Genomic DNA, 25,541 nt, shown 5'->3' on the forward strand with positions numbered 1-25,541 from the left:
GTCACAGAGGAGAAATTGTGGATTAAAAAAGATTAAACACCGAAATTTAAAGTTAAAAAATACAAAATCAAACACTCTTTAAGTCGCTGAAATCAAAGTTGAGACCTGATCAGACAGATCCAGTCAGTGTCTCTGCTGTGTTGCTCCTTTGAATTGATATCTGACCTTTAAGATCATTTGCTCTGTAGATTTTATAACCTTTAGTGACATCGACAAGAGGTCATATTGTGCTACATTTGCATAGCTCTGGTTTTACGAAGCTGATTCAGATCTATTTTTACAATACACCTAATAAACACTACATATAGAATAAGAATGACATCTTACAAAGGATTAATGTACAGAGAAAAAGTCTGCATGAATAAACAAAATCTGAGAATATGTAAATAAAAAACAATACTTTGGCATAGCACCTCCATGAAAATAACACAAAGTTTGGTTTGTGGTCCAGGAAAACTCATCTGTGTTGACACAGTTGTATCTTTGTCTTCAAGAAATTGAAACAAGTCCACTTGCCGATGTATTAGCACTTAGAATTATTATGACCTGGGTGGCTGAGAACCTTCATCAACATTGTTGTTGACAGTTGAGGTGTTTTCATGTTGTTCACTCTGAATGTTTGAATAAAGGTTTCATTTTGAACGGACAGTGGAAACAAACATGAGAAACGGAAACGCAATTTGACTCGAAGGGAGGATCAGGACAGCTGGTAGATGTTCTTCATCACTGACTCCTCCTCCTTATCATCACTGTCGTCACGGCGCTCTTCTTCTTCTCCTCTCTTCAGTGTGTTTCTGCCTGTGATCTCCTCTTCTTCTTCTTCTTCTTCTCTGCACTCATCGATGTTCCTGTACATCTGATGAGAGGAAGAGAAATTAAGTGATCAGCCTGTCAGACGGAGCTGAGGGCCCAACTCACACAACGGGTGTTTGATTCATCCTCACCTGGTCGCCATGATATGGTGACGTGTCACCGGTGGAGGGGAGGAGCCTGTTAATGAGCTGAGCAATCACTTTAAATGTTGGTCTGTCTGTGGGCTCCAACCTCCAGCAGTGCGTCATCAGCTGATACCTGAGAGGAAAGGTGTCTATTAGATTCATAAGAACTTTATTACCATTTAAAAAATGTCTGTCTGTGTTCTCACATCTCTGCTGGAGCGAAGTCTGGCTGATTCATGTGGCCGCCATCTTTGATCATCTTGTAAAAGTGGGTATCCACAACAACGTTTGGGTAGGGGCTCTTACCTGTATGGGCAGACACACACACAAAGGTAAAAGACATCAATGACAAGTCCTAGAGTGCATTGCTGTCAGAAGCATCCAATCAAGCTTCAGGCTCTGTTGCTGGGCAGATCATTTGTGAATTCAGAGGTTGTTCTGCCAATTCTGATGTCGCAACTGGCGCTAAAACTCATGAACACTGTAGTCTGGAGAGACCATACAACATTTACACCTGACGACAAGGACAAAAACTCCACTCAAAAATTCAGTCACAATCAATAATCAATATTGGTCATAATCACAGTCAGGATGTCACGTGTTGCCATGGTTACCCAGAGAGAAGATCTCCCACAGTAAGACTCCGTAGGACCAGACATCACTCTGGACGGTGTAAACACACTGAAAGATGCTCTCTGGAGCCATCCACTTCACAGGTAGACGAGCCTTTCAAAATAAAACATAGAAAATGTCAAAATAAAACAGACAGAAAGCAGTGGTGATAGTAGATGTTACAGGTACATGAATGGGTTAACAAACAAGATTTTTTTTAGATTAATAGAGTTTGAGAGTATGAAATACTGTTGCGTATTCTGTTTATTAACATTTATTTTAGTAAACTGCTGAGCATCTACATTTGTGTTTAGATAATATAAAGTTTGGCTGGTTGACTGTTGACGTTAAACACCGACGTACTATAAAAGTATAGTATATGAGTTGTATGTAAGGGTTTAACACTGACATTTCCCTGTACAATGTAGCTGTCGTCGTTGCGGATGTCTCGGGCCAAACCGAAGTCACAGATCTTTGCAACACAATGATCAGTCAACAGGACGTTCCTCGCTGCTACATCTCTGTGGATACACTGACAGACAGAAAGGTGGAAAGACAGAGAGAGACAGGTGACGTAGAGGCAGATAGGTGGACGGAGAAGGACAGACAGGTGCAAAAAGAGTGGCCGTTAGAACTAAGTCTTTATTACTTGTTGCAATGACAACATCAATCATTGTCTATATTGCTATTTGTGAAGGCAAATTTCTATTTTTGCCCATCTTTAGTGCTATTCACATCACACTGAGGGAGCTAATGGCCCCTGGCTAAGAAACTTTCACACTGGCAAAATTATGCCGCATTCCAAAGAGGGCAAACCCCAACTTTAGCCAAGGGCTTGCAAACTCTTCTCCAGAGCAGGTTAGCCCCGGCTTTGTGGGGTTATCCCCAGAAAATCTACTTAAACCGGCCTTTAGGTGCCAGTGTGAAACAGGGCTAAAGTGAACTGAGTAGTAACACAACTTTCTAGAATGTACGATAACCCTATAACCAGGTCTAGTACAAGTGTGGTGTGAATGGTATAGCCCCTGGCTTTGGGGTAAACCTGGGTTAACAATCTGTTTGTGAAAAGGGTTATCCCTGGATCAACTGATAACATAACCCTGCACTGCAAGAACATTTTTGCATCGTCATGCCATTTCTGCATTATTAGGACTTTTCTCCACTCACAACTTCAACTTACTTGGTTTAAATAGTAGGTTTAGGTTAAGGTTAGACTAAGGGAATACATCTCTGACAGTTAAGGACCTTGCAAATATAGAATGAAAAAAACAAATGTATGTGCTCTTACATTCCTGGTGGACAAAAAGTCCAGACCCTGAGCCACCTGGTGGGAAAACCTCATGAGGTCACCAACAGACAGACTGCCTGTCTGAACACCTGAGAGAGAATCAGACAGAAAGTTATACAGGTTTGACCTCAGAGACGAAAACAAATTAGATGTGTTCAGGTAAGTTCTGGGGAGTTAAGGTGAGTTTCAATATCTGTTCAATGTCTGGCATTTACCCAGGTTTGTTTGTCCTGGACTCAGAACTGGCTGCATCTCCTGATAGTCTGAGGAGCAGGAGATACCACTATCACTGCAACACAGAACACACACACACACAAACACCCACACACAGTGAGATTATAGTTACATCATTACAGAGGGTAAGCTGCAAGTCATTTTCATTATTGATTACTTATAAATATACAGATCATTGTGAACTGAGGCTAAACATTACACAGTTCTCTGTTCAACCAGGCTAACATAAACTGAAAATATGACCTTTTAGAGAATAAATGTGTGTTTTTTCATTGCAGCTGTAACATTGTATTCAGTTAATGTAAAAAGAAAAAGCTTCAGACCTCCTAAGCCGTGCCTGCTGGATGGCTATGTTCTTATAGAAAGCCTCCCCCTCCACTTCATCAACACTCAAAAAGGACTCCATGAAGTCCTGAGCATGACCCCGTAGGAAGTTGAGTAAGTCGCCATGGCTACAGTACTCTGTGATCATCAACATGGGGCCTGATGGGAGATCAAAGGTAAAAAGTTAGAAAGATGATGCTCACTGTAGTTGTTGTATATATTGGGACTATTTTAAGCACACATCCACATTTGTATTTCTGGCAGTAAATAGAAGGCACATTTATATGTTTGATTGTCACATCCCTACCTTTGTGACATGATTGCAGTTTGACACTGAGTGTTATATATTTGCGGTTAACAATTAAAACTGTCATCACCTCCTTGAGTGCAGGCGCCCAATAGGTTTACAATGTTGTCATGGTAACCAAGATGGCTGAGGATCTTCAGCTCCGACATCAGAGCTTCACGTTCCACAGAGAGAGCGCTCGCTGTTCATTAATACATGAAAAATAAGTCTGTATCATCACAATGATAATGTTTGGTACATGCAATGATGATAATGATGAAGATTTATTAACGGACGTTTGAGCATCTTGACGGCGACCCGTGTGATGTCGTTCTCCTTTCCCAGACCGTATGCTGTTGCTTCCACGACTTTTCCAAAGGCCCCTGAACCCAAAACAGCACCTGACAGAGAGAGCAGAGTCAAACTACACTGCAGAATGAAAACTAAATAAACTTTACTGAGAGAAGGTAAAGTTAAACACTATGATCATGTCCTACATCACGACTATTAACCTCAGTAAAATCCTGACTGAAGCATGAATGTGTTTAGAGTTGAACTGACATTACTATTGTATTATCTAATGTATAATTAAACACTGTCTTGTACCAAGGCGGAGTTTGTCCCTGGGAAACTCCCACTTGTAGTTGTATGGCAGCTGGGTTGGGTCAACAAAGGTGTAGTTGTTTCCATCTGTGCTCTCGATGATCTTCCAACGAATCTCATATTTCGGTTTCTAAAAGAAGAAGTAAAAACATGGCAGCAGTGATAATGAATGAGTCCATGTTAAGAAACGCATCTGTCAGTGTTTATGTGATGAACATTTCAAGAGGTAATTCCACATGATTCCATTTTCTGAAGTTTATATATTAATAACATGCCAGTATCAAATAACGGAGCAGGTTAAACATTGATGCAGATGATACTGTGATATACTTTTCTATCAGATCTATTTCCTCAAGTTTCACCCAGTTATCACAGGATCTACAATCTCTAACAGCAAGATTTGAAAACTCATGTTTAACAATGGACATTACGAAAGCTGTGTCACTCAGCTTTTCCATCAGGGTTTGAATTCAGATCTATAATTTGAGAAACATGCTAGTAGTTATCAATAGTGGTTTTTATTCCACTGTGTTCTTATCTATTTCATTCCTTAACATAAGTTATTATCTTGTTTCCAAGGGTAACTTGGTCCCTTTCACTAAATAATCTTCTTCTCAACAGCTGTCATTGATATTTATGGCCATTTTATCATGTATTTATTTGCGTTTTGGGCTATTTTGTTGTTGGGTTTTGGGTATTTGTATAATTGTTCACTAGTGATGGGCATGACAAAACAGCTTAGGATATGGTATTCAGCATTGGTCAATTAAGCAGGTAAACCTCTATACTATCCCTCTAATAATAAACAAACGTACCTGTCTCCACTTGTAAAACACGACCAATAAAAGCAAGAGAAGTACAGCAGCAGCACTCAAAGCTCCAATCAGAGGCTGCGTGAAGAATATTTTAGGTTGTCCTGCAGAACCAAAAAACATCACCACATTTATCAACAAAAACCAGACCACAAATCTGAGTCATATCTGAGGTTTTTCTAATAAAGCAACATACTCTGACACTTACGAGGATTAAAGATTTCACGAGACTCTCCCACGTCATTGTAAGCGACACACTCCACAGTGACATCACCAGCTGACAGAGGAAGGGTCAGGTGTATTCTGACTTCCTCCTCACCCTCCTGTGAAGTCACATCTGCTGGGGAAACCTGGTAGGCAGAGACATCTCCACACCTGCAGAGGAAGAGAAGGTGAAGATCAGGGTCTTGGTGCTTTGTGTGGTCTTTTTGTTGTTTATTAATTCCATCTTATTTTATCGGGTATTTTATTCTATTTTATTCTTTCTCATTTCTATGGTGATTTATCTTAATTTACTGTGTAGAAATGTTTTATCTTAATTTTTCCACATAAAGCACTTTGCAACTCTGTTTTGAAAATTATGAATAAGGTTAAAATTATATTAATTTTTGCTCCAGATAAACAGATAAATCATCAGGATGTTGTTGAACTTTGCAGCCTGTAGGGGGTGCTGGTAGAAGTTATCACTGTAAATCTGGTTGGTACATACGTGTCCTGGAACCCTGGACAGGCGTACCAGAGGATTATGGGTAGTGGATATCCAGAGCTTCTGCAGGTCAGAGTGTCATTCTCCACACTGACTACAGTACTCGGAGAACCTGGAAGATAATGATGATAAAGTTTTTTCTTTTTATGTATCTTTAACTCAGAAGATAAAAGAGTGGCAGAAAAAAAATGTAAGAAAGTAAAACTTTACTTTGTTTTTTGTCTGGTAATAAATGATTTCTCCTGACCATTATGGTGACAGACTAAATATTTACAGGTTGCTAGGATAAATAGATTGTGTGATCATCCGAAAATGAAAATGAAAAATTGTGGTATCGAGGAAGAGGAAGAAAAAGAAAAAGAAGAAGATGATGAAGAAGATTAGAAGAAAAAGCAGGTGGGAAGAATATACAATTCAAAGTTTCTCACGGTAAATTTGGAGGTCGATGTTATATGAGCCGCTAAAGAATGAGTTGGAGAAGTGGAATGAGTATTGACCTCGATCCTCTTGACGAACTCGCCGCAACAGCAAACTCGCTTCCGACCTTAACCATGACAAACACCACCTTAATACCAACAATACCACCTTAATAAACAACATTAATGGCATCAATGGCATGAATATGCGTATAGCTGCTTGGCCTGATAACATCACCAACAATGCAACCTTAAACAAATATGGCTGATGTAGCTTGACAAACAATACCACCACAACATCAACAATAAACAAATATAAAAGTGGTATTACTGGTGTAGCAGGTCTTTGCCTGATCTATGGTAGATAATACTATAATACTCATAATACTAGCCTGCATCTCTTAGCATGCTAACCTGTAGCCATTAGCAGTGTAGGTCTCCTGGTACACAATGTTGTTGTAGTTGTCCTTGACCTTTGTTGGTGTTGTCCAGCTCTGGTTCATGATTGGAGGATATGACTCTATCACAAAGGTCAGCATCACATCTTGACCTTCATAGACCTCCACCATGCCGCTGCCGCTGATATTAACTCTGCTATCCCCATTTGCATCAATTTTATGGGTGCTAACATTGGCGATTAGTTCCTTGTTCACTTCAAGTGAACCACTGCTAATTTTAGCTTCAAGCTGTCCTTGCACCTTCATTGGCATGCTGCTAATGTTAGCAACCAGGTCCTCGTTGACTTCTGTGGTCTTGTTGTTAGTGTTAGCATGCTGCATCGGCTGCAGGTAGATCCACAGGTAGGGGCCATCTGGTAGGAAAAGGGAAGTGACAGTAAATATCAAGCTAAGGTCAGTCTGTACATGTTCATGCAGAGGGTCACTTGGCGATGAAAACCAGTACAAAATTATTATCTTGTTCTCCCAAGGTTATTCTTGATCACGCTATCACTTGATCAAGTTATCTTGTTACTTGAATTTTTGTGTTGCTCTAACAAGTTTTTATGTAATTCCCTTTTATTCCTGAACTCTGTAGAGTTGATCTAATTCCAGATAAATAAAATATTAATCCCACAGGTTTATTATCTTGTATTATTACATGGCTCTTCTTGATGCTGTAGAATGCTCCATTCACTTGAATGGGCCTCCCCAACGTTTAGCGGTCAATTATTTTCGTATAATTGACCGCTACTAAGCATATTTAGCCGTCGTCAAGGAAAGTGGCCTTTTTGCCTCTGATTCACGTATTTCGTAGCACTCCGCACTCTAAAATCTTTGCTCCGCAAGTAGCCAGGTCACTTATCACCCCAGCGTCTTCAGTCGCTAAGCGACATCAGCTGATCTGTAATCTACTTCATATCGGAAAAAACATACTCCTAGGCCACTAGTATGGATGAGTTTAACATTAACTTTAATATTTTTAGAAAATACGGTGATTTCAACTCTTGGCAAAAGGCTGAGTTGTCGTCACCGGTCAAGAAAAGAAAAAGAGAGGAAAGCAGCGAAGAGGGAGAAGCGAAATGGCGTCGGTTTGGCGAACTATATTTCTCTGCTGAAAAACACTATGAACGGTAACAAATAAATTGTAAAAAGACACACTGTGTCAAGTTTTTTTTTTCGCATTGGCAAGTAACCGTGTAATAAGTGGGATAATGTATAGAACGGCGGTCATTATCAAATCCAGTGCATCCTGTCGGGACTTATTTTCCCGATACTGACCGCCATTCTATACATTATCCCAAATGTTTATACCTAGAACTCTGAGCTGTGTGGTTGCTGTGGCGACTCCAGCATCATTGATAGCTGTGCAGGTGTAGGTTCCACTGTGTATCTGACTGACAGCAGAGATCTTCAGAGTGCTTTCCATGTAATGGCGGCCATCAAACGGTTTACGGTGAACAGGAAGTTTTAGCGTCTGGAACAAACAAACAACCAATGAAAGTCAAAACAGACAGTTTGTTGGATGTTAAGACACACATCTGACCTCCGATCTCTGACCTTTTTGCTCGGGTCTGTCCAGGTGAGGTTGTGGAAATGGTTGGGGTTACTGCTCCGACAGGTGACCTCAAACTTCTCTCCTTCCAAACAAACCAATACAGCCTGACTGACAGACACAGAGGGAGGATGACGCAACCCTGCAGACAGACAGGTAGACAGACAGGTCAGTGGAGAGACAAGAATTGGACATTACCCAAGACAGACCAACAGAGAGATGGGTATCACTGTGTACCAACCAGCAAGTTTACAGGAAGTCACAGTCAGAACTTTTTAGGGAACTAGCGGCAGGTCCGCAGGTGAATAGACTGGTGTACAGACAGACAGGTAAACAGACAGAGACAAGTAGTTAGACAGGTCTTACTGGGGACCACACGCAGGTCGACAGCTTCGGATTTGAACTGCTGTCCATCCTTCCAGCCTGAACAAAAGTAGCGTCCGTTGAATGACCTCTGCAGGTCTCGGATCAAGGCCCCTCTTTTGGGGTCAAAAGTCACATTCATGCCCCGGGGTAGGCCCCGCCCCCTTCCCCCATTGCTGCCCTCTGATTGGAGGGTGAGGTAAGTGACTGACGGGTCGGTAAGCAGACACCTGAATAGGAAGTCCTGGTCTTCCTTGACATGAGGGGGTCTACGAGATGTGACGAAAACGCTGTTGGGGCGAGCAGGATCTGAGCGAAGGGGAAATGGGAAATTAAAGTCATTTTAAGAAAACTGAATTCATCTGTCTGACTCCGGCAGGGGGCGTGGCTTCAGCTTATCTTACCTTTGACATACAGGTGGATCCATGTGTACAGGTGTTCCAGGCTCTGGTTGCTGTACCCACAGCGGTATGTCCCAGTGTGCTTGGGGTTCGACCTCGGTACTTGCACCAGATCCTGCAGATTCTCCTCATACATCAGATTGAATGCAGTAGAGGACCATCGGACCGAGCCGTTACCATGACAACTGAGGGTGAAGGGGGTACTGGCTGTCAGCACCACCTCAGTTTGGTTTGGCAGGAAGTCAGAGTTCAGATGGATCAATGGAGGACCGGGAGGCTCTGAAACAATCAACAGTAAATTAGTTTAATAATTCTGAAAAACAACACCTGACCACACCTGACCACACCTGTGGTAATGAGTATACACCTCTATCCAAACAAAAACAATATAGTGAAGCATAGATATTTTATTAATGAAATATGCTGCTACCAAACTGAGATAATATCTATATACTATTTTATCACCAGGTAACAAAACTAGTAATCAGTTATCTCCAGGTTGTCGCTCCCCCATGTTAGAGGAATTCTGCATATAGTTGAACCTACACAACACTCCTGATTAGCAAGAAACAGCAGACAGGCACAGTTTATCAACTAACATTTATCAACTAAAGAGACAGATATTTCCCACGGGAGGTTTGGCAACAATGAATTTCTGAACCAAATTCTATGGTCTGTCCTACACATATTTATTTCTCCTTATCATTTCACATGATAAGGATAAATTGATCACCAATGTCATTACTATTCATCATTTGGGGGAAAGGTAAATGATGTAAATTATATTTTTTCAACAAAAGAAAATAGTTTTGAGAGAAATGTCTACCTTTGTTCCCTTATGATATCTTTTGTGTTGTGAATCCTGGACTTTTTCTTTGCATTGAATCCTAAAGAAACTTAGTAATTGATATTAATTAAATTAACATTGTTTATTAAATTGTTATTTTGTCTATATGCCCCCTTCAAATAATGCTTCAGAGAATATTGCATAGGGTTAGCAAATTTAATACTATAGCTGCTGCACAGCAATGGGTCGGGTCCGGGCTATTTTTTGGCAAAACCTAGGCAACTCTGAGCAACAAACAGGAGAATAGGAAGACAAGACAGTTGACAACAATGTTCATTTTGGACCACTTGAGGCTTGAACTCTCAACTTCTGGAAACAAAGTCTGTCATCTATCGCTGTGAGCTAATTGGCAAGTGGCAATACAACAGTGGCTTCACAAATTGAGTAAGCCATTCACTGTTTTGTAGATTTGAAACCACTGTAAAAAATTCAGTTATCAAGACAAAAATCGGAAAATACACATATTGCAGCATGGAGATGTTGGTAATTTGTTTTTAAAAATGATTGATTTGCTCCATAAGTGAATAACCGATGTTTAAAAATGCTACTTGCATTGACTGCAATTATTCACATGAGAGCAGAATTCAAAATGTTCTCAAAAATTCAGTTTTTTAGGTAAAATTCTGATATTTGTAAAGATCATCTACCGTGACTCTAAAAATGTTTCAATTTTTTCACATTGAAGATTTATTTATCAATTTGCAGGTATATGTTCACAGTAGTGTTCACAGTCAAACATTTTCATGCACTGTAGGCAAAAATTGTGGGAGGAGATAAGTTTTACAGTTTAAAAAAATGGAGTGATGGACTTCATAATTTTTAATAGGTTTAAAATGTACAAAAGTTTCTTTAGTATTGGGGCTACAGTTTGATGAAAGTGTGAAGTTCTAGCGGGTTGGTTTGTTATGAATTTTCAATGTTTTGAACTTTAGATGCTTGCTGTAGCGCCACCATCAGGACTTGGCTTGGGTTTACAGCTGAAGTAATCTGGCATGAGAATGGACCTTTATGCAAAATTTGGTTAGCTTTCACCCATGGTCCAGTCCGAGCTATTTGTTTTTATTTGATTTAGAGGCTTGCTGTGGTGCCACTATCAGGACAATTGTCTTGTGTTTCATGTTGAGGACAACTGACATTTTGATCTGTCATCATCATTATCCTTGCTGGGTCTCGAACCAACAACCCCTGACACCAAGCACCAGTTCCTAACTCACTGAGCTAATTGGCTGGAGCGAGACCTGCTGTGTAGCTTTATTTGTCAACTCAGGGAGTCACTGTCCGGGCAGTTGTCAAAGCAGATTTTAAAAATGGTCAAAATGTCAGAAATTCTGTTACCTGAACAAAAATCTGATAATACATAAATTGTATCTTGACAGCATGGAAATGTTGGTGATTTGTTTTTAAGTGTTTTGCTTCATAAGAGAAAATCTGATGTTTAGAAATGCCACTCTTACATTGACTCCAGTTGTTCCAATGAGAGCAGAATTCAAAATGTTCTCAAAAATTCAGTTTTTGAGATAAAATTCTGATATTTGCCAAACTTCATCAACCATGACTCCAAAATATTCTAAATTTTTTTCAGGAAGATTGAAAAAAAAAAGATGCTCTCTAGCAAGTTTGGTGACAGTTGAGCAAAAATGTGGGAGGAGATAGGTTTTATAAGTTTTACAGGTTTTGAAAAAAACTGAGTGATTGACTTCATAATTTGTAATGAGTTTAAGTGGAATAAAGTTTCAGCAGTATTGGGGCTACAGTTTGGCGAAAGTTTCAAAACTGTAGCATGTACTGTTGATTTTGTAGGTATTTCTAAAGTTTTTAAAATTTAAACGCTTATTGTGCCCCCCCCCCCAGGAGGAATATTGACATGTCCTTGGAATTAAGTAAATCTGGCATGGGGCTGGACTTTTCTGTAAAGTTTGATGAGTTTCCGCCCTTAGAAGTATGACTTCCTCGGAAGAAAGAAGAAGAAAGAAAGAAAGAAAGAAATAAAGGAATACAAAGGAATACAATAGTGTCCTGGCAGCTTAGCTGCCCGGACCCTAATAAATGCTGTGGTGATGGTAGTCTCTGGAGGACCGCACCATGCTGTCTTGCTTCAGCGTAAAAAAATAAAAGCCTAAAAGCCTCTTGGGGACATATTTGAGGACTGCTCACATCTATTCATCTTGAAAGAGCAACGACCAGTGGAAAATCTCCAGCAGTCAAACGATATATGGTATAACTTCATCACTCAGTGGGACAACTTATGTGTTAGACTGGTTCAACTTTTTTGCTCCAGCCAAAAAGGCTGTGTTACCTGATCGCACACAATACTGAATATTAATACTGTGACACACTAACAATAGACAGGAGAAAACAGAGTGCAACAATGGATGGATGATATAACATATTTTTATTCAAAATAAGAAAAAAGAGGTGATACACAGAGAAGATGTACGACAGTTGTCAGATGAAAAAACAAGGATATCTCACCGACATTACAACAAACTGTTTGTTAGCTAATCCAGTGATGCTTCATTACTTCTATTTTTGATATCATGAAATAATATATTTGGTCGAAGCAATTTTCTAAATGTTATTTCAATAAAAACAAGTATTAATGCTTTGATTATTAATGTCAGAATACTGATTATCATTGATAAACTGACTGATTAATAACAGGCAATCTCATTGGTTAGCTTATAGAAAATTTAAATCATTGGCCAGCTCAGTCAGAACAAATCAACCTAACTGGCTGGCTTAGAATATATCCCACTGTCACTACAAATGGCGGGTCTCATTGGCTGCCTGTGGACAATCAGAGGATCCTAATGGCCCGGACCAGTGGTTTCCAGGGCAGGTGGTTTCTTGTTCATGTCCTGCAGGTGGGTGGCGATGCGGGATGTCTGCAACAGTAAAGCCTGGTGGTTTTCGACCAGGAGACTCTGATGACGAGCTACGTTCTGCAGATCCTGGATCTGCTGGGAACTCTGAGGACAAAACGTCAGAACAATGGTTAGCTCAGTTACAGTAAGATTAAATGTCAAATGTACAAGATAATTCAAATGTGACACTGTTTGTCAGCATATGGCACAGTTTATCTAAAACCAGCTTAGACTAGTGTAGTCTGGACTGGTTATAGTGTATCTGCTCCAGGAATCCAGACTTCAAGTAAGACTGAATCTGAAAAAAATCAAACTAACTAAATAAACCTGAGATAAACTTAACTAAATCTTGTCTAATTCTTATTTAAATCATATAAACTTGAGATAAATTAAACTGAACCTTATCTTAACATTCTCTAAACTGAATTAAACTAAGATTAACTAAACTCAACCTGAGATAGAGTAAACCAAACCTAAGATATGATATAAACTAAACCTCATTTAAGCCTTTCTATAAAAGCCCTTGTATGAAGCAGGCTTACATTTTAGACAGGCCTTTATTTCTAATCCCCTCAGTTGATACATTTATTTGGTCAGATTTTAGCACAAAGCCTCCTTGTTTTCTGATCGGAATCCCTTTAGCCCTGTTCATTATTTGTTACAAACATAAAAACATATATGTATCCTTTCAAATTAAAAGTCTGCAAGTGAGCAGAATCCCTTACATTTTTAACAAGGCTTTTATTTGGAGAAAATTGTTGTGGAAAACCCAATGATTTGCACTATTCCATTACAATACTTAAGGTGCAGCTACTGCCATCTATTGGTACTTTATACTTAAACTATAGTTGGCTAAGACATTATTATATCCGCAGTGTCTGAAACAGGACAATAATGCTTTCGATCAGTATAACAAAATATTGAAACCAGCACAATTAAATTGTGGAGTTTCTTAAATTAAACAGATGGAAACGACATTAGATTGTGTTTATCTATAACTTGTATAATTTCTGTCAATCATGCTCCTGTCTATTATCTGAGATCTGGCTTTTAGTTGAGGAAATACGGTTAACTAAACTAAATAAAACTTAACTTAACTTAACTTAACTTAACTTAACTTAACTTAACTTAACTTAACTCGCCTCACCTGAGTTCCCAGCGTGCCAAGCAGTTCAACCACCTGGACTTGGCTCTTTGCGATCTCCTTCTGGATTAGGACCAGCTCTTTCAGGAGATCCAAGACCTCCTTCTTCCACGGCTGCTCCTGCTGCTGATTGTGGACCAGGTCCAACAGCCTTGGCTGAGAGTGGGCATCTGACTGGGCAGCGCCCATCGTCATGGCAGCGGGTTGGATGTCATGGTGATCACCTGCAGTGAAGACGACTGAAGTCAAAACTTCAGTTTTTACACTCACGTTCCTCTGATTTTCAGGATATAGGTCCTGTTCAATTAATGAAGATGTTTAGAGATATGTTTGTTTTTATTGAGGTGTCTCAGCCAACAGTTACAACAGCCACGTTACATAGCTGTAGATCTGTGCATGTTCTTTATGTAGCGGTGCCCAGAAAGATGTCTCACGGGCTCAAACTGATGCGACACATTTAATATGTTATTTTAGGGTGACGATTGCAACACAGCAACTGATTAGCCAAAATATAACAAATACATTTTACACCTCCTCTCTGATTGAGTCAGGAGAAAAATACCTAGAAAAAAAATCTTACCTCAATATAGCAATATAGCACCACATAACTAATTAACAAGTCACAGAAACAATAAACGCAACACACCATTGCTCATTGCGAAGGCTAACATTACAACTGCGGGTGTAGGCCTCCAAACAGCTGCTAACATACTAAACATAATGGTCGCTTATAAAAGTTAAAGAGTAAACAGCAGAGTAAAGTAGCGCATTAAGATTTGTCCAAGTAAATTAAACACTGTCTATCGATGAAGAAATATAAATTCTGCAACTGTAAACTACAGTTCCCAAGGTGCATTTAAACTACTACAGATGACACTGTGAAGAAAAATGAAAACAACTTTAATTATTTTGCTTTTAAATTCAGCTACCAAGTGCTTTTATTCACCAAAACTCTGACTGGCTTCTTCTGTCAACATATGGAGGCACTCATGCTTCACTTTGGATTTAATCATCATTCTTTTCAGCAGTGGTTAGCAAACAGCAGCCTGTGGGCAAAATCTGAGCCTCCAGCAATCGAGTTTAGCCCAATGATGAAAGAGTTTGTGTTCTTTTTACGAAACGTTTTTAGGTTTTTTGACAAATTGACTGTAAATACGAAACACCACGCAAATCCCAGTTAAGGGATTTGTCTACACAGGAAATACACCATCTATTACACCATGAACATGTACTGTAGCTCTGTCAGCCCTGATCTCAGTTGTGATTCAGACCTCAGACTGCTAATTTGAAATGCTTTTCTAAAGATTCAGAGACAAATGTTAACTTAAAAGATATGAGCTTGTCCTCTGAGCTAAAGATCCACAGTTCAACCTGTTAACATGTTAGTTGTCCTTAAATAAGTAAAGATCACCAGTGTTCATCAGGTGTTCCTGATCTATCACTGATTTCATCAATAATCAGATTTAATCAGCCAGATTTGTTGTGAAGCTTCATGTGACAGTTGAAGATTCGTGTCATTGGGTTTCACAATCAGAACAAGAAGTGAAACAGTCAGCAGTGTGTGTTTGTGTGTGTGTGTGTGTGTGTGTGTGTGTGTGTGTGTGTGTCAGCAGTCTGGCAGTATCCTCCTGCTGCTTGATGAAATAAAGACAAAGTTCAGAGAGTTGAAGAGTTTCTTCTGTAACATGAAGTTGTGTTTGTCCATGTCTATATTGAGAAATGGATGATCCACCACATGTTTAACTCAACATGTCTTAATGTTTGCATCTGATTTGCATCTTGGTTTTCCTCTGGTTAGGCTTTGGCCAGGGCAGAGGTATGGGGCTGAAGCTGAATGTTTTCAGGAAAGTCCAGCAGACTTGCCTGATACTGTAAAATTTATTTTGACTCATTCAAAGTTTCCAACTTTGAACTCGAAACTTTTTGACTTCCTACTCGGTTAACAAGTCAACTGAGCTTGTCTTAGACGATGTACAGTTGTATTTTTCTGCTTTTTAAGGACCATAGGAGTAAGAGTATTGCATTTATTTACATTTTGTGAGATTTTTGTTGTTCATTTCTTATTCGAACAAATGAAATATATCTGCCAAATAAAACTAGGGGGCTTTAAGACGATCATCGCTTGTGTTATTAGGAAAGAGGATGGGGCGGGGCTAGCTGGTTAGCATGCTTATTTCAGCAGACATTTTTCACCTTCAATGTGTGTAAACCTCAAACTAGAAAGTAAAAAACCCAAGTAGGATGAAACTCTCTCTTTAGTATCAACTATAATAATCTCTCCTGAAGCATGCTGGGACACACTGAGCAGCATCAGAGCCTTTAAAACAATTCATGATGAAGACATTGAGCAATTTAAGACTTTTCGACTGCATTAGTGACGCATGACTCAAGATTTCACATCCAAATCCGCAGCATCATTATTACATCTCTTCAGGGTCAGTGAACATGATTATTAATGGATTTATTGGTTATTACACGTTATAAATCAGTACAATGGAGCATTCATGTGATTATGGTTATTAATGCTTGTTTTTAGTAATTTATGAGTATTAACAGATATTAATGGATAAAATATGATGGGCTCTATGGCCCCTCTGTAACTGGAATGTCATAGAAAGACTCCTCAACCCGACTATTAGCAAAACTCTGCTCACTGTGGCTCAATTGCACAATTGCTGCTAGCATTAGCATGAACATTAGCAAGACCAAAAAAACGCCAGTGGAAAAAATTATCTTACATTAGCAATAGATTTTCCTTCACACTGTCAATGTACACAACACTAGAGGTGGTAAGTAACGAAGTACAGATACTTTGTTACTGCAATTCTGTACTACACTTGACATATCCTTCAGAGGAATACTTTTTACTTTTATACTTACATTGACATACATTTTAGAGCCTGTGCTTTACTTAAGAAGTTGAATCAGAACTTTATGTTTTTGTTTTTTTGTTTTGTTTTTTACAGGTGTCCTTACTTCTACTTGAGGGAAAATTATTTGTATTTTTGTGACTCTACACAACACATGAACTAATTTGATTCAAGATTTATTTCAAACAAATACTGTAAAGTAACAGAAAAACACAGTCTTTTTCATCAGGTCTTTTGGCGTTTTAATGTTTATTTGAAACAGCTGTAATATCGATATTGCAACAATTTGGTAGGGCTGACTGTTGGTAGATTGATAAAATATTAAGACAATGAGATTTCTAAACAGTAATCCTCAGTAATGTGCATATAATGACTGAGGGGGTAAAGACCAATATTAGAACAAGTAGAACAGTCTGGTAAGTTCAGAAAACGACATTTATGTCATTTCATGATTTAAAGATATTCAAAATCTAAATCAATATATTGACTCATATTACGATTACGATATATACTATAAAAAATGCCAGCCCTTATTATCATTAGAATAAGAATCATAAGAACTGTGCAAACATAATTTTATGTAGAAAATACTGAATTTTTTTTGTAAAAAGAAATTGCTGATTTTATGGTTATTCAGGGATAAAGATGTGTTATGTTATTTTACATTAGACATGTAAAATTATTAGAAAAATAATTAGAATTTACTCTAATGTCTAATTAGACATTGGAGTAAATTCACTTGTAGCTTTAGGGACCTGTCAAATCAACAGAAAGAATCCAGAAAATGTCAAACATTTTAAAAGTGGGGGTTATTGATAGAGAAAGATGGATATTGATATTCATTGATTAAACTGAACAACTCAACTTTACTGAAATAAACTTTCACCAGAGATCATCAACAGAATCAACTGTACGTTGTTAATAACTGTAATTAGAAAGAGAAATGCGCAAAGACCAAATTAAATGATTGTTGTGATGTTATTGTGTTTTTTATCCACTGAATAACCCGCCAGCCTCTTTTGTAACAATAGTATTTATTTTCATTATCTTATTTATTCATTCATTGTTGTATGTTGGTTTTGTTGGTCAGTCCCAAATCTTGTTTTGGTTCCCTGAAAGTGAACAATTTATTAACAGTATTATTACTAAAGCTATAGTTGTATTGAGGACAGAATTGTTTCACAATAAAGAATGTTTTCATTTTCATATGAGAAAATCTGTTTCAATATTTCATGTTGGGGTGTTAAAACATTGTATCTCCACTGTTTCTCTTTTCAGGAACAGATACATTTGGCTGACTTCACAGTTCATTTAAGGATTAAAAATAGAAAAGTTTGTTTTAGTTTCTGTTGATAAACCCAGTCAGACCAGAGCAGGAAGTGTGTTTGTCCAGGTGAGTTCAAACATGAAGCGATTCATTGTTTGGTTTATAAAACAACATGTGAAAACATCTCAGAGTGCAACAGAACGATTCAAAACAGAAAACAAACCATCTGAGAGTTTGATTGATTAATAGCTTCAATGATAACTGATGATCAGAGTTGTAAATGTAATTCTGTAATTGACCAAAAACATGGAGACGAGAGGTTTTTATATCAACAGATCTGAGTTCTGTTTTGGAGAAAATCCTGCAGTTAAGAGGTTTCACTGTCGGGGGGGTCGGTGTGTTGAAACCTCAGAAAGTCAGGAAACACATTTTCTACCAGAGACCACACACACACACGCACTCACACACACGCACAAACACACGTGGATAATGTGTGTGTTGGGGGGTCCCTTCACTTCCTTGTCTCACTTCTTCTTTGTTAGAACTCTGTGGGAGTGGTGAGGAACTGGTCACCACAGCAACATGTTTACATCCACAACCGTCTTGTATTGGGAGAAGAAGAAGAGGAGGAAAAAGAAGGAGATGATGATGAAGAAGACATAGTAGAAGAAGTAGAAGAAACTGGAGGTGAAGATCATGGAAAAGTGGAAGACAACAGAGAATAAGGTGAAGAGGAACATGATGATGATGAAAAAGAGGAAGAAGATGAAGAAGAGGGCAAACAAGAACGCAGAGGAGAAGGAGAATATAGAGAAGAAGGAGAGGAAGAAGGAGAAGAAGAAGAAGAAGAGGAAGAAGAAGAAGAAGAAGATGAGGAGGATGCGGCAGAAGATTATATAAAGCAGCAGGATTTTATATTTATGTGTTAAGGGTTGAAGAAATATTCCTTCTTTATTTCATGAGAGGAACTTGATTCATCTGTTTGTTGTGTTTTGTAACATATATTTGTCTATATTTGTGTATTAATATGTATTTGTATAAATACTTTGTATATTCTGTATTTCCCCTGCTCAGTCTGGATTACTTAATTACTTCATTTGACACTGTGTGTCAGATGTTAATAACGTACCGTTAAAGGTGGTATTTGTAAGAAACATTGATTTTTAAGTCTCATTACCAACTCACCAAAACTGACACTTTGGGATTGTAGGATGGATCGGCTGCAAACCATAAAGCATTTGACGAGTTGGGAGACTTATTTTTCTTACCAATACATCCTTTAATAAACATCTAATGAAAACTGTTATACTTATAAAACTATCAAAAACATTTATAAACTGATAAGGCCTATACCCATTAATCAACGATAATAAGTTTTTCAACAGTGACAGTTTTTTTTTTATCTATTAGCTATTGCTCATTAACTGTTTTTAGCAGTTATTACAACAGTTTAATTAGATTACACCTTGGAATAACCATGATTTCTAAATGGTTAAAAACTTTAGTTGATTGGTATTTCACTGTTAACAAACAATGAAATGCTTTATAACTATCTATTGTACAATTGAAAAGGTTTGTAAACCTCAGCTTTTAACTTCATAATGGCCATCCAAAAAATATTTATCGCACTATGTGCATTAATTAACCATTAACAGTATTATAAAAATCAGTCATAACATTACAATAAACAACTGCTTAATTCAATTGTTTATAAAGTGTTTCATTGTTAACAGTCCAATAACTATTAACTTAAATTTAATTAACTATACACTTACCATTTATTAATTATGATTATCATAAAGTGTTACCTGATTAACAGTTATTTACTATTAATCAGCAGTAATAAACAGATAATAAACAATCCTTTTGACAGTCAATTAACATCTGATTAAAGGGGATATGATATAGTTTATCAGTGTTATTAGCAGTTCATTGATGGTTAATAATGGTACTTATGAACATCTGACACAGATCTGAGCCTTACATCTTACAACAGTAATGTATATGCTTACAAACTGTTGTTTAATATTCAATAACATTTATCACTACTAATTAGTATAGCTACAACCTTAACCTTATCGTTCATGAATCATTTTATTGTGAAATGTTACGACAAGCATTTATTTTTTACGTTTTCCTTCAAAAATTAATAAAAAGATACTAAACCCTTAAAGAAGCATTGATACCTGGTTAATAGCCATTTAAAAACTGTTAATGAGCAGTAATTCATGGATAGTAAATGGTCACTGTTGACAAACAGTTAAGCGTTTATAATTATTATTAATGCTTCTATAACTATTCAAAACTTATCATCAGTTCATTAATGGTAATTTATGAACATCTGACACACAGATATGAAATTTACATCTGACAATAGTTTTGCATATGCTTACAAACTGTTGATTAATATTCAATAACATCTATCATTACTTATTAGGATAACTTGATTGTCCATGGATCATTTCATCATGAAATATTATTACATGCTTTAAGTTTTTTACGTGTTTTCCGTCACACATGAATAAAGATACTAAACTCTTAAGGAAACATCGATACTTGGTTAATAAATAAAATCATTAAAGTGTACATAAAGTTTGTTTTTCTGACCTTTAGCAGAGTAGCAGCCACTGAGGGCGATCGACAGCACCACAAAATAAATCTTCATCTTTCTCTTTCTGTCTCTGGTGACTGTTGAAGTCAAACTGAAGGAGCCAAACTTCCTCTGTGTCAACAGCAACTACACTCCACCCACACCACCCACCCTCCACCTGACAAGACACCACCCACACCACCCTGTTCTGAGGGAAGCAAGAGAAGAAAGTGAAAAAAGGCTCCGTGCTGCTTTCAGACTCTTACCGCCTGCTAAAAAACATGAAATACTTCAAATAAATCAAATAGTAGCAAAGTGCAAAACAGACATTATTGATGTCATCAGCTCTTTCTTTCACCGTGATCCAACTTGACACATTATTCTGTGTAAAATATTATTTTAAATAATATCTTATATTGAAACTGGTCAAAAACTGAAGTCTTCCTGTGGTTTTGGTCAAGATTGACAGGTGTACTGTTCATTAACATCTGTTCACCTGTTTTAAGAAATGTTGTCCAATCAGAGCTTTACAGGCATGGTGACAAATGCTGATGTCATTGTACTTCAACATGGCAACAGGCTACAGATAGAGCCGTAGCAATAGACCATATTCTTGCAGTGGCCATTTTTCTCTGACGTCACACTCAGGCTGGGAAACTGAATGCTGGGATAATGTCTTGCTGCTGTGGTCGAGGTTGCAATTCCTATAAACACGGGGAATATGACACATATTTAGAATTTCACTACTTCCCGATTGATCCACCCACTGAGAGGATTATGGATAGTGGAAATCTGGAGGGACATGGGGTCATTTTTAAAGTAAAAAAACAGATATGATAATTATCTGTTATTATAATTATTATGATCCATTAGCTGGAGAACAAACTGGACTACCTGAAGCTAAACTTTACATTAAAACGGGAGGTGAGAGACTGCTGCGCCGTAATTCTCACTGAAACATGGCTAAAACCATCCGTTCCAGATGACGCAGTTAGCTTAGAGGGTTAACAACAGTCCGGTTGGATAGGAGCAGCTCTCTCACCGATAAATCCCGGGGTGGCGGTGTTTGCATATACACCGACAACTGGTGCAAGAACGGGGAGTTCCCCTGATGTAGAACTACTGATTGTCAAATAGAATAGCATAGAATTACTTTATTGATCCCAGACTGTGACATTGTTTTGTCACAGCAGCAGTGGGTCCACAAAAAAAGAAAGAAAAAGAAAAACACACTGTGCATAGCATAAATAGAAAGCAAGACATATACAATGTATATATACACAGTGCAAACTATACTATAAACAATAATAATCCATAAACTATACAAGAAATAAACAATTCCAGTGAATGTGCAATAACAGAACCAAAATGTACACGAGTGTGCAATAATAGAACCACAGGTAATATAAATAGATAAATGGACTCAAAAGAAACCTAGAATGTGCAGATGTAAACATGATAAAAACAGAGTAAAAGCAGTAGAGAGATCAGAGATCTCTCTGTCAGGCAGAGGTGAGAGAGTTATTATATGAAGTTTGTGGCAAGAAAAATTTCCTGTATCTGTTGTTACGACAGCGAAGCTGAAGCAGCCTTTTGGAGAAGGTGCTCCGCTATTTGTGAGGTGAAAAGGGGATTATCCATGATGTATAACAGTTTTTTCAGTGACCTCCTCTCCACCACGGCCTCCAGAGTGTCCTGTTTGCAGCCAATCACAGAGCTAGCCTTCTTAATGAGTTTATTGAGTCTATTGGTGTCGCTAGCTCCGATGCTACTCCCCCAACAAACCACAGTAGAGAAAAGTAGGCTACACTGTCCACCACAGACTGATAAAAGATCTCCAACATCTTGCTGCACACGTTTAAGGATCTCAGCTTCCTCAGGAAGTTTAGTCTGCTCATCCCCTTCAAGCCCTGAATGTTCTGTACCACTCCACCAGTGAACTGCAATCTACACATCCAGAGGGTGTTTTCATTGTGGCAGGGGACTTTAATCAAGCCACCATAAAAACTGTTTCCTCACTTCCATCAGTATGTGGATTTGCAACCAGGGGGGAGAGCCCACTGGACCTGGCCTACAGTAACATCAAAAAGGCATTTAGAGCTGCACCCCGCCCCCACCTTGGCTCCTCAGACCATCTCTCTGTGATGCTAATTCCAGCATACAAGCCTCTGCTGATCAGGAAAAAACCTACAGTGAAGCAGGTGAGGGTTTGGCCTGCAGGAGCCATGGAAGCATTACAGGACTGCTTTGAGTGTACTGACTGGGACATGTTCAAGGCAGCTCCTACGGACAATCATCACACGCAGGTGCAGGAGTAGCCTATGCTGAGTCTGTGTCTGCATACACCCAAAAGTGCATGGAGGATGTTAGTGTGATGAAAAACATCACCACACGGGCCAATAAGAAACCCTGGATGAGCAGTGAGGTATGTGCAATGCTGAAACCACGAAATGTCGCTTTTAAATCTGGTAACATGGTGGCACTGGCATGGAGCCAACCTGAACCATGCAATAGGAGTTGCAAAGTTGACCCGTGCCAGTTTGCTAACCGGCCAAAACGCTCCACAGAGGATGCCATCTCCTCTGCACTCCACTCAATCCTACAACATCTAGAAGGGAGGAACAAACATGTGTGAATGTTGTTTCTGGATCTCAGCTTGGCGTTCAACACCATCACCCCGCAGCATCTGATGAGCAAACTGGCCCTCATGTGTAACTGGCTGCTTGACTTCCTCAATGACAGAACCCAGTCTGTGCAGGTGGGTGACAACAGCTCCAGTGTCATCTCCCTGAGCACCGGCTCCCCTCAAGGCTGTGTCCTTAGTCCGCCGCTATTCACCCTGATGACCCACGACTGCTGTGCCAGGTCCACTACTAATCACATTGTGAAGTTTGCAGATGATACGATAGTAGTGGGCCTTATCTGTGATAACAACGACACAGCCTATATGGAAGAGGTGAAACATCTGGTGGACTGGTGCAAAACAAACAACCTGGCCCTGAACGCTGACAAAACTAAGGAGATGAGTGTCGACTTCAGGAGGAGCCAGCCCAGTCACACACCACTCCTCATCAATGACACAGCAGTGGTTCTGGTAAAGAGAGCTCAACAGCGCATGCACTTTCTGCGTCAGATGAAGAGAGCCCCCATTGCACTGTAAAGTGAAATTTGAATGACATCCATCCATACATCTGTTTCCATGACAATAAAAGAAAGTCTAAGTCTGAGTTGAAGTCTAAGTCTAATGTTAGTGTTCAACCTAGCTAACATTAATGTTTGATTACATCACGTGTGTTTCATTACACGGCTTAAATAAATGTTTCCAGGATGACCGTTGATATTTTAGAATTACCTTATGCCTTTCCTCTCGTATCACGTACTGTTCCAAGCAGTTATATTAGTTAGGAAGAACATTACTTGTTTTATCGCAGGAGCTTTATTGATCCTGTTTGAATTGTGCCATGAATCACACTTATGATGTCTGTCAATTCAAAAGATACACTTTCAGCGGGAAAGTGGCAGTTTGACATCAAACGAATGAAGTAAAAGACTGTGAAAATTTAGAAAAAGGCACCCACCAGTCATCATGATGTCTCATACAAAGCTCACCAAAACCCAGAGCTGAAACTTTTTAGAGTTGGTCCCATAAAAAAGCTTACTCACAGGACTTTTTTTTTTTTCTTTATCTGTCTGCGGATAAAATAGAATAACTTAAAAATGCACTACTATGGCTCTGATGCACTTTGGTTCTGATTCAGCAGGTAGTCTGCAGAGTATGTAGTTACCACAAGTACAAGTACCTAAAGGTTGTATTTAAGTAAGGTACTTAAATGCATTCCATCACTGCTTGTGAAAATAGTATCTCAGAAAATGTAAACTTTTCATGGTGTCAGAAAAAACAGCCTGTTTCCAGCTTTGCGATGCATCTCATCCAGCTAATCCTACAGGGTTTTATTTAACATAAGGAGGAGATTTTTCTCAACTTATAAAGGAGCACTTCCTCCAGTTTATCACAAACATTCAACATCAACATATCTGTAGATGTCTAGAGGGGAAGAAAAACTGTGACCTGTTAAGTAAGTTATTAAGTATTGAAGTGAAGTAAAAAGTACTTTCGCCTAGAAGTAGAAAATGACATAGGTGGAAAAAGTCAAATAAAGTAAGAACCTCAACTTATCAACAATCAAAACAACCAATCAACAATAATTATTTCATTCCACTACCGCCGACGAATCTGTGATTTCTATCATTTAATGGAGTAAATTTAAACAATTTTTTAGCTGATCGTCCGTTTAATCAACTTGATGTTTTTGAACTTGCAAAGAAAAAAAGAGGAAGAAAAAATTAAAGTGAGTCAGTTTGAGTTTCTGTGTGAGGAAACATTTTTTTCTGACATTCAGCACTTTTCTGAAGTTCCACATTACAGCAGAAGTATAAAAAAAGCACTGCCCGATGGTGGCACAGTCAGACAGATTGGAGTCGGGGCGGCGCCACTGGAGCCCCAACTGAGTGAAACACCACTTCCTGTTGGAGTGACATAGATACTTTTTCTTCTCGGAATTCATATTTTTTTTCTTATGAGGCAGAATTTGGGGAAAAAAATCCCCTCAGCATTCTGACTTTAAAGAAAAGGTTTAAATAGATTAATGGATTAGATCACATATGGCCCCATTCCTCTTCCTCTTCTGAGAAAACAAAATGTTTTGATCACTGATGAAAACAACAAAAGTGAAGCTTGACTGGAGTTTGATATAAAAAACAAAGAAGTGAACTGTTAAATTTGATTTTTATATTTATTTAGATAAAGAGCTTCAGTTCTGAGATGATTCAGAGCAGTTTGAATAAACACGAAGCAGATAATAGTTCAGATATAATACAGACACTACAGAATAATATGAATACATGAGGAATATAAACTGAATATTATAGTTATAAATCTGCGCAGTTTACTGTAAACACAACTCTGTAACATTTCAACAGGAAT

The 25,541-nt window shown here is 38.4% G+C and overlaps 1 protein-coding gene across 2 annotated transcripts; it reads right to left on the reverse strand.

The window, feature by feature from the left end:
- Positions 1–42: 42 nt before the first annotated feature.
- LOC115594264 (macrophage colony-stimulating factor 1 receptor 2-like) lies at positions 43–20,688 on the reverse strand. 2 transcript variants are annotated; one of them, XM_030438223.1, is made up of 21 exons: positions 20,575–20,688; positions 8,979–9,254; positions 8,578–8,883; positions 8,217–8,353; positions 7,971–8,133; positions 6,634–7,030; positions 6,232–6,347; positions 5,807–5,915; positions 5,306–5,472; positions 5,101–5,201; positions 4,289–4,415; positions 3,979–4,083; positions 3,774–3,884; positions 3,396–3,555; positions 3,054–3,127; positions 2,839–2,927; positions 1,960–2,082; positions 1,553–1,664; positions 1,145–1,244; positions 945–1,071; positions 43–856 (listed from the first exon to the last, which is right to left on the reverse strand). In XM_030438223.1, the coding sequence occupies exons 1-21, from the start codon at positions 20,630–20,632 to the stop codon at positions 698–700; spliced, it is 3,117 nt and encodes a 1,038-aa protein (XP_030294083.1). In that variant the 5' UTR covers positions 20,633–20,688; the 3' UTR covers positions 43–697. The 2 variants fall into 2 exon arrangements, with proteins under 2 accessions (XP_030294083.1, XP_030294084.1); XM_030438224.1 differs by lacking the exon at positions 20,575–20,688 and having other exon boundaries at positions 8,805–8,883; positions 8,979–9,221.
- Positions 20,689–25,541: the final 4,853 nt, after the last annotated feature.

The sequence above is a fragment of the Sparus aurata genome, chromosome 13 (genome assembly GCF_900880675.1).
Source record: "Sparus aurata chromosome 13, fSpaAur1.1, whole genome shotgun sequence".
NCBI lineage: Eukaryota > Metazoa > Chordata > Actinopteri > Spariformes > Sparidae > Sparus > Sparus aurata.